We start from the raw sequence: 10,964 nt of genomic DNA, 5'->3' as shown, positions 1-10,964 counted from the left end.
TGCACATCTTAAAAGCTCTCTAGCTTTTCCTTATTGGTAATTAAAATAAAATTTAAACTTGAATACTTAATGAACGGCTGATGTTTTTTAGTAGATTTCTTAGGCTAAGACTCTACACCACTTGATGCTGGAGGTAGCTCTCCATAGTCAACACTCTGTAATGGAAAAGATTGCTCATCCTGTTCAATACTCTTTGGTGGAAAGAATTGCTCCCTTGCTCAAAACTAGTTGTATTTGGCTCATCACTAACTATGGTTGGCTTATTCATATCCCTAAGTTTTGTCTTTTGCTTATTTCCATAATATGTGACTTTTTCTGGTAAAACCTTTGTTAGTGTTGAAATTTCACACTTAACAGTAACTCATGTAGTCTTTTTATTCTTCTCAAGCTTTACTATGCTTTTTTTTTTCATGGAAGACTACGTCTCTACTTCTGATTATCTATCTCTCCACTAGATCCCATAACTTGTACCTAAATTGCTCATCACTATATCTGACAAACACACACTATGTGGATTGACTACAAAGCTTTGATATTTGCTTTTTCGATACATGCATGAATGTTTTACACCCAAAAATCTTTAAATGAGAGTATGAAGCATTTTTTCTTGTCCACACTATTTCTAGAATGTTAAAGTCTAAAAGAACTAATGGTGATTTGTTAAATAAATAGCAGGCTATGTTAATTGCTTCACTCATATGGCTTTGGTAATTTTGTTATCCTTAGCATACATCTGACTTTATCTACAATGGTGCATTTCATCCTTTTAACTACATCATTATACTACAATGTTTTAGGTTTTGTCAACTCATGTCTGATCCTATGCCTTGAACCATGTTCTTCAAAGTCTTTAGATGTGTATTCTCTACCATTATTAGTTCGAATATATTTCAAAGGTAACCTTATCATTCTTTCCGTCATGGCATGAAATTTTTTAAAATATTATAGTACCATGCTTTTTTTTTCAACATATACACCAAAGTCTTATTTAAAGCATCATTAATAAAAATAACAAAATATCTGTTACCACCCAATAACTCAACCTTAATGGGACCACATACATCAGAATGAATCAATTCTAATTTTTTTTCTTTTCTCTAATAACGCTTATGAATAGAAACTCTACAATACTTGCCATGCAAACAATGATTACATGAATCAAGAGATATAACTTTGGTTAAAGTTAGTTTAGCCGAATGACTAATGACCAAAAAAATAAAGAAAAATATAAAACATAAAAAACTCAAACGTGATAAAAAAATTATACATACTACAATGACATGATCAAATTATTTCGTCAATATAACAATTTTCAAATAGTAAATAAATACTCTATCACATTGATTGATTGACAAATTATAAAATATAAAAAATAATTACTTATTTAAAAATCTAGAAGGAAGAAGAAAATAACCAACTTCTAATTTGTTTCTTTAGTTCTTGCCTTCTTATTTTGAAAAAAGTGAAAGTAATAAAATGAGTGGATGGATAAACACAAGTGGTTGTGAACCACCATTTCACTTTTTTTTTTATAATAACCTTGAAACTTTTTTTTTTCATATATCTATCATTTACTTCTAATTAATAAATTTTTTAATTTTTACATATATTTTATTTTTTTAATTTTCAGTGAGACCATTATAAAATAATTAAAATTTTTAATATTATTATAATTATAATATATTTTAAGGGGCATAGGATGTTAGTGGGGGTAATTGCCTTAACTACCTTGGTGTGCATTTGTCCCTGGCTCCACAGACTTATTGGGCTTGAAGCAACAAACATAGCAACACATAAGTAATATATTGTAATAAACCCAAAGCAATAGACAACGATCAATAATCAATAATGTAGGAAAAGCAAAGTACACCAAGATTTACGTGAAAAACCCTCTAATGTAGAGAAAAAAAATACGGACCGTAAGAAAAATCTTCACTATCAAATAATGGATATATAAAATTCTTTTCTAAAAAATACTAGAGTTAATCAACAACTTGAGAGACATTTAAAGAAATCTTATTAAATAGGTGACTTAACAAATACACACTGAATTTATTCATAGAGAGCTTCAAACTCGATCTCTATAATTTAGAATGTCGAACAATGAATCATGAACGTGCTGACAAAATTTTAGATCAATTGGACTACAGAACAACCTTTATTCTACTATCAGCTCTCTTTTTTCCCTTTTTTCTCTTTTTTTTTTTGGTTCCTTTTTCTTTTGGTTTCGGCACCAAACTCTTTTTCTCATTTAAGCAAAAAACTAGCCTCCACCTTTTATTATGTAAGGCTTCTATTCCTTGGTTAAAAACAAAAGCCTTTAGGTCTTTTAATTGGTGAAAAAACAAGGGCTGGACCCTACATTATCAACAATCTCTCCTTTTAGCCCCATTAAGAGTAGATTCATCACCATAACAGTCTTATTTAAAACTTACCTTTGCCAAAGAATCCACTTCAACCAAGTTACTACAGAGCTTAAGCTTTTCTTTATAAAGTGTCTAGGTCAACATATCTACGATGCTCTCATAAGTATGAACTTTCTTCATTTTCATTTTTTACTCCTCAATCACTTAATGTAGCTAATGATATCTAACATCAATATGCTTTGTTCTAATATGGTATATGATATTTTTACTCAAATCTAAAGTACTTTTGCTATCATAAAACACCACATACTCTTTTTTATTCAGCTTCAATTCAAGAAGAAAACGTTTCATCCAAAGTATTTCTTTACCTACTTCGATTGTTGTAATATATTCAACCTCTGTACTTGACAAGGTAACACATTTTTATAGTTTAGACTATCAAGACATAGTCATCCAACAAAAGTGAATAAATACCTTGAAATAGACTTCTCATCATCAAGATCACATGCTATGTCAGTATTAGTAAATTATTTTAGAACTAGTTATGTAGTTTCATAACTTAAGCACATTTTTAAGGTGTCCTTAAATATCTAAAAATCTATTTCATTGCTTTCCAATAAATATTTCTCGGATTAAAAAGAAATCTACTCACTACATCAACTACATGAGCAATGTCAGGCTGTATGCAAACTATAAATATGTCAAAGAATTGATTGTAGAAGAATAAGGAATACTAGACATAGCTAGTTACTTTTTTTTAGTTATTGGATAAGATTTCTTACTCAAATGAAAATGGTTGACGAGTGGATTGCTAAAGCATGTTACATGTTGAAGCTATTAAGCACCATTTCAACATATTTTTCCTGTGACAACCATAACTTTTCAACTTTTTTATCCCGAACAATATCTATATTAAAAATTTATTTTACTGGACCTAAATCATTCATGTTAAAGGAATTAGACAATTATTCTTTCAACTTGTGAACCATACTAGTATCTTATCACACAGTTAACATATAATTAACATATAATAAGAGAATATTAAAGTTACCATCAAAAATTTTCTAACATACACATAAGGATTCACTGTCATTCTTTTATAGCTGCAACTCACCATAAAAAATAAAACTTTTATACCACTGTTGCGAAGCTTGTTTCAAGTCATACAAGTTTTTTTTTTTAATTTACAAACTAAGTGCTCTTGTTTTTTTACTTAAAAACTCTCAAGCTGATCTATGTAAATGTCCTTCTACAAGTCACCATGTAAGAATGTAGTTTTGACATCAAGTTGCTCAAGCTTAAAATTCAAACTAGTTGCTAATCTCAGTATCACTCAAATGGAACTCATCTTCACAATTGGAAAGAAGATTTCATCAAAATCAATGTCGAGTTTTTAAGAAAAACCTTTCACCACCAATCGAGCTTTATACCTTACTAGCTTGTCATTATCTTTTTTTAGCTTGAATACCCATTTATTCTTTATTGGCCTCCTCCATTATGAAACTTTAACAAGATTATATGTACTATTTTTTTACAATGTCTCCATTTTTTCTTTCATTGCTTTTAACCAATGCCCAATATCCAGAGTAGTCTGCACATCTTAAAAGCTCTCTAGCTTTTCCTTATTGGTAATTAAAATAAAATTTAAACTTGAATACTTAATGAACGGCTGATGTTTTTTAGTAGATTTCTTAGGCTAAGACTCTACACCACTTGATGCTGGAGGTAGCTCTCCATAGTCAACACTCTGTAATGGAAAAGATTGCTCATCCTGTTCAATACTCTTTGGTGGAAAGAATTGCTCCCTTGCTCAAAACTAGTTGTATTTGGCTCATCACTAACTATGGTTGGCTTATTCATATCCCTAAGTTTTGTCTTTTGCTTATTTCCATAATATGTGACTTTTTCTGGTAAAACCTTTGTTAGTGTTGAAATTTCACACTTAACAGTAACTCATGTAGTCTTTTTATTCTTCTCAAGCTTTACTATGCTTTTTTTTTTCATGGAAGACTACGTCTCTACTTCTGATTATCTATCTCTTCACTAGATCCCATAACTTGTACCTAAATTGCTCATCACTATATCTGACAAACACACACTATGTGGATTGACTACAAAGCTTTGATATTTGCTTTTTCGATACATGCATGAATGTTTTACACCCAAAAATCTTTAAATGAGAGTATGAAGCATTTTTTCTTGTCCACACTATTTCTAGAATGTTAAAGTCTAAAAGAACTAATGGTGATTTGTTAAATAAATAGCAGGCTATGTTAATTGCTTCACTCATATGGCTTTGGTAATTTTGTTATCCTTAGCATACATCTGACTTTATCTACAATGGTGCATTTCATCCTTTTAACTACATCATTATACTACAATGTTTTAGGTTTTGTCAACTCATGTCTGATCCTATGCCTTGAACCATGTTCTTCAAAGTCTTTAGATGTGTATTCTCTACCATTATTAGTTCGAATATATTTCAAAGGTAACCTTATCATTCTTTCCGTCATGACATGAAATTTTTTAAAATATTATAGTACCATGCTTTTTTTTTCAACATATACACCAAAGTCTTATTTAAAGCATCATTAATAAAAATAACAAAATATCTGTTACCACCCAATAACTCAACCTTAATGGGACCACATACATCAGAATGAATCAATTCTAATTTTTTTTCTTTTCTCTAATAACGCTTATGAATAGAAACTCTACAATACTTGCCATGCAAACAATGATTACATGAATCAAGAGATATAACTTTGGTTAAAGAAATAAGAGATTGCCTTACAAAAATCTATAACCCTTTCTTATTCATGCGTGCCAGCCTTTTGTGCCACATATTTACTGAAGCATCATCTTCAATAACATTTATCTAATTATTATTCCATTGTATCCATGTTTTGTACATTGTACAATATAGTTTTTGGTTTGCAACTATCATAGATCTTTTAAGAAGCATTCACTATCTATTCTTTTGTCGACTTTCATATCATTCCTTATCACGGACATTAATCGCATATAAAATTCATTTTCATATCCGAAATGTGGCTTACATCCCTCAAAGTCAGTATGCAACCCGTACTAGTTTGTGTAATAATATTATTGACCCTATAATCTGTGACACACTCTTGTTTCTCATCTTGGTGCAACTGAGTCTATTATTTTGTAAGTTATAAACAACTCTCTCTTAGGAACACAATGATATGTTGCTCCTATGTCAACTATCTGCTCAATGCTGGGATCACCAATATGATTATAATCATCATGTGTAAAAATCAAAGTAACTAAATCACTATTTGAATTCATTGCTACAATATTGCTATCATTTAAACTCTTGTTTTTCTCATCTTTTAGTTCTTGTTTCAAGATTTTACAATTTCACTTTATATAACCTGGTTTACCACAATGATAGTACTTCACTTTATCTCTGAACTTGAATCTATGTTTAGACTTATTATGGCTTTTAGAGTTTTGACCTTTATTGATATTTTTACCCATGTTCTCTGTGACAAGAGCTTGATTTTCAAAGTCTAAATCTTTTTACCTTGCTTTTTCATTAAACATATTATCTTTTACCATTTCTAATGTCACTTTATAGTCAGGAGCTAAATTAAAAATAGTCACAACTAGAGTATTATAGTTGCTTGACAATTAATCTAAAAAAAACAACACCTTCATTTCATCATCCATTTGAAGCTCCATAGTCGTTATCCAATTGAATATATCTTGAAAATCACTTAAATACTTTGTAATCAATCGTCCATCCATGTACTGTAAAGTTGCAAGTTTTTTAACAAACATAACTTTATTCATGCATATCTTCTTCTCATACAATATACTAATTTTTTCTCAAATAGTGTAAGCATCTATCTCCTACGCTATATGATGGAACATGCTACTATCAACATATTTTCTAATTGTGGCTAGCATATTTCTACCTAGCTTATTCTAGCTTTCATCTTTCATATATGCTGTCTAGTCGAATAATCCAATACCAGCTCATAAAAGTCTTTACAATATAAATGATCCTCCATTATGAGCTTTCAAATTGAATAATTTGATATTGTCAATTTTATCATGAAATTTGTATCACCTTCAATGATCTCAAATAAAATTTACTTCTATCTTGGGTTGTTGCTATATCGATATTTCAAAAAATAATAAGTGTGTTAATACCACTTGTTGGGTCTGAAACGACAAACACAACAAAGCAAAAGTAATATATCGTAATAAACACAAAGCAATAGACAACAATTAATAATCAATAACATAAAAAAAAAAGCATACTAAAATTTATGTGAAAAATCCTCTAGTGTAAAAAAGAAAATTAACCATAAAAAAATCTTTACTATCAAATAATGAATATACAAAATTTTTCTCAAATTAAAACTAAAATTAATTAATAATTAAAGAGATAATTAAAAAAATATGATCTCTACTATTTAAAATATAAAATATTATATTATAAACATACTGATAAAATTTTAATTTAATTAAACCATATTCAATTAACAACCCTCTTTTCTTTCTTTTTTAGCTCCTTTTTCGTTAGGTTTCGAGGCCACACCATTTTTCTCGTTCGCGCCAAAAACTAGTCCCCACCTCTTTTATTCTTTGGTAAAGACAAAGGGCTTTGGGCCTTTAATTGTTGAAAATCATGGGGCTGGACCCACGTTCTCAACAAGATTGACAAAGAGAAAAAGTTTGTATAAGTTTTTGACCGATGTCTGCTTCGTGGAAATTTCATGTTTTAATTCATTTGCTCCTTAAATTGTTGGTAAATTTTTCTACTTTTGACTGCTATTATATCTTAGATATTGTTCATTGCATCTGCTTGGTTTTTGCCTTCTCCTCTCATCGTCAATGTCATCAAGTTCAGGAATTGTAGCTGCTGGTAAGGTTTTCATTTTCTCTACTGTTTCAATATGCAGGTTCTAGTTTCGTCTTTTTCATCCATGTCAAAGAAACTGATAAATTATGGACTTGTGATGATTCCCTACGCTCTGCAGTAATCGTCGTCATCGTGATTCTGGTCATAATGATCGTCATCGGTATAATGAGAAGAGCTGAAGATATTAGGAACAATGCTCACCTCTCCCGATTTCTGACACTAGCCATGGATAAATTCCTCAATGAAATGGAAAAGGAGAAACCAATCAGATTTACTTCTCAGCAGCTAAGGATTGCAACTGATAATTTTACAAACTTGCTGGGTTCAGCGGGTTTTGGAACAGTGTACAAGGGAGTTTTCAATAATGAAACCGTCGTAGCTGTCAAGGTTTTATATGGAAGCTCGGATAAAAAAATTGAGGAGCAATTCATGGCGGAAGTGAGTACACTTGGTAGAGTTCATCACTTTAATCTCGTTCGACTCTATGGTTTCTGCTTTGAGAGGAACATGAGGGCCCTAGTTTACGAGTACATGACAAATGGCTCACTTGACAGGTTTTTATTTAGTGAAGAAAAGATGATAGGATTTGACAAACTTCACGAGATTGCAATAGGCACGGCAAAAGGGATTGCATACTTGCATAAGGAATGCCACCAGCGAATCATTCACTATGACATAAAGCCTGGAAATATTCTCCTAGATGCAAATTTATTTCCCAAAGTAGCTGATTTTGGTTTGGCTAAGCTCTGCAACAGGGAAAATACCCATGTAACCATGACAAGAGGTAGAGGAACTCCAGGTTATGCAGCGCCAGAACTTTGGATGCCTTATCCTATAACCCATAAGTGTGATGTTTATAGCTTTGGAATGCTACTATTTGAAATCATCGGTAGGAGAAGAAACCTTGACATTCAACTTCGAGAGAGCCAAGAATGGTTTCCAAGATGGGTGTGGAAAAATATCGAGAATGGAGATTTAGGAGAGTTAATGAAAGTGTGCGAGATTGATGACGAAAATAGAGAGACAACCGAGAGAATGGTCAAAACCGCTTTATGTTGTGTCCAGTATAGACCTGAGCAGAGGCCTTCGATGAGCACGGTGGTTAAAATGTTGGAAGGAACAATGGAAATTCCTGCACCTTCAAATCCATTTGAGCATTTGCTGGTGGAGACTCGTATTCCTAGCATTCCTGTTGATTCAGAATCTTCTTCAGTGGTAACAGAATCGAAGTTAGTAGGTGCGACTCCTGGCTTGAAAAATTATGAGATTGAAGTGATTTGCAGTTCTTAGTTAGTGCATTCAAATGACTAACTATATCTTGCTTTCTGTCATTTCCTTCGGTTTTCGTCTACTTCAGCAATCTATTGTATTGTGTTTTTTTCATAGATTTTACTGAAATTAATCATGATTGTATCAATTAAGAAAAAGAAAAACACCATTAACACATGGTAAAGGACAAATATTGCATCTATTTTCTGAATATGATTTTTAAAAAATAGCAGTCTTTCCGTGTTTTCATATGCTGTTGAAGGCACACCTATGCCACTAACAAGAACTTGTCTCAATAATAAATCGAAAATTCTTGAATATCAAATTTTAAGTTTAAGTTTTATTATGTGTAGATTTTGTTTAATTTATATAATATTTTTTAAATTTTGTTACTGAATAATGCTTAATTATATTGTATTTTATACTTATAATCTCATAAAAAAAAGTACTTATGAGAAAAAATTTTTAATTCATTCAATTCCGTTTACTTTTGGTGAGTACCGTGTCAAATGGTTTGAAATTAAATTAAAAGAGAAAATGACATTGATGAAGAGAAATTGACTAAAAGTCTTCCAATAGCTGAATAGCGCAGACTTCGGGCATCTTATCTTCATCCTCAGGAGACTCGTCAAATTGGCTGCCCTATTCAATCATTTAAAGCGCACTACGTGGACGGAGTGTAATGAGATGGGCAAACGTGACTTTAACGCCAATAACTACTGTTGTTTAACGCGGAATATAAATGGCAATATGACAAGAAAATACCAACACGATGGACCAACTGTGAGCGGAAAAAAATCCTTCCTTTTTATGGATTCATGTAACCCATCCATTTGGATTTTTAAATTGAAAAAAAAAAAATTTTATATTATTTTAAAAATATAAAAATATTATTTTAAAAATAATTTTTAATATTATTTTAAATAATAAACAGTTCTAATCAAGCTCGAATTTGTGAATCAAATTACGTTTTGAATAAAATTTTAGACGTATCAATTCATCTAATTCATGAATATTTCTGTTCTAATTCTTAAAGTAAGTAATTTCATATCCATCATGCTTTATTTAGTAATGATTTCTTATTGGTATTTGCAGTTTGATCCTAATGTGAATTCTCCCGATGAATGCTTTTACTTTTTACTAGTTGTTATATGTTTCTTATTTTTAATTCATTTTCAATTTTTTTGTTCGATTTTATTAAATGGTGAAAACTTTAGCATAATTAATTTTTAAAGGTACAATTTCTGCATAATTACTTGAAATACGAAGTTTAGATTTTTCAACTTTTAAAATTTAAATGAAAAGGAAAGTTGTGTAAATCTGCTTTAATCAAATGAAACTTTTCAATAATTTTTCCATAAAAAGTGTAAGATAGATTTTTTTTTATAAGATAGATTTTTCCTATAAAAGTAAGTAGCTTTTAATTTGCACTCAAGTATTTGATTTAGTCCATTGATACAAAATTCTTTTACTTAAAAGGTAAGGATTGAACCCCTTTTGTAAATTAACAAATATATATATATATATATTTAGCAACGGTAAAATTCATTGCAAAACCTAATTTTATCATTGCTAAAACAATTTTTAAAGGATTTTATGTCATAATGAGGTTGTTACCCCAACCTCCATTATTAAAGATCTACCGCAACAACTTTGATCATATCAAAAATTATTTTTAAAATGTTTATTGCTAGGACTTCTTACCATTGCTATGTAAGTTATATTTACACGACTTTATGTAATTACCTAGGCTTTATTTTATCAATCCGTCAATCAAATATTTTGGTTGTTAAATTTTTACTTGAAAGCATTATTTTGCATTGCCTAATAATGTTTTGCGACCATTACAATTGTTGCAAATTTTTTTACCCAACATAATTCTTGTCGTTGCAAAATCTGTTATATTTAATGACTTTATTAATTTTGATAACCATTATTATTGTTATAAAAAAATGCATAATTTAAAATTTTATTATGGGGAGGGATTAAGTTATATAAAAATTTTTTTACATTTTTTATATTTTTTAATCATTAATTTTAATAAATTCAAGAGATGAGATAAATAAGTAAAAAAATGATTTAATTACATCTTCTGGATATATTAAAATTATTTGTTAAAAAATTATATAAAATTTAAAAAATTTACATTGATATAAATTAATCCCTGTCCTTTTATTATTTATGACATTTTAGATTATTTTTGCATTTATTTAAAGCTAGACTGCAAATAAATTGAAGAACTCATGTAATTATTTGTAAAAAATATAAAATATTATTAATATCAGACATATATTTATTATTAATTACAATATTCTTGAATTTCAACATAATAAAAGTCTCATAAATCACAATAAGAGGATTTGAATAAAATATTAAGGCTCAATAAATATATTTGGACATAATTTTTAAGTTTGTTTAAATTTTGGATCATA

General features: G+C 29.7%; 1 protein-coding gene across 1 annotated transcript; it reads left to right on the top strand.

Moving 5' to 3' along the window:
- Positions 1-7,187: 7,187 nt before the first annotated feature.
- On the top strand, positions 7,188-8,803 carry LOC111307387 (G-type lectin S-receptor-like serine/threonine-protein kinase At1g34300). The gene is made up of 2 exons (XM_022905400.2): positions 7,188-7,266; positions 7,382-8,803. Exons 1-2 carry the CDS (start codon positions 7,236-7,238, stop codon positions 8,551-8,553), a joined length of 1,203 nt encoding a protein of 400 aa, XP_022761135.2. The 5' UTR covers positions 7,188-7,235; the 3' UTR covers positions 8,554-8,803.
- The last annotated feature ends 2,161 nt before the right edge of the window (positions 8,804-10,964 follow it).

This window comes from Durio zibethinus, chromosome 22 (genome assembly GCF_047325235.1).
Source record: "Durio zibethinus cultivar Kanyao isolate XHJ-2024 chromosome 22, ASM4732523v1, whole genome shotgun sequence".
NCBI lineage: Eukaryota > Viridiplantae > Streptophyta > Magnoliopsida > Malvales > Malvaceae > Durio > Durio zibethinus.
This window is presented reverse-complemented; position numbering and strand designations above follow the sequence as displayed.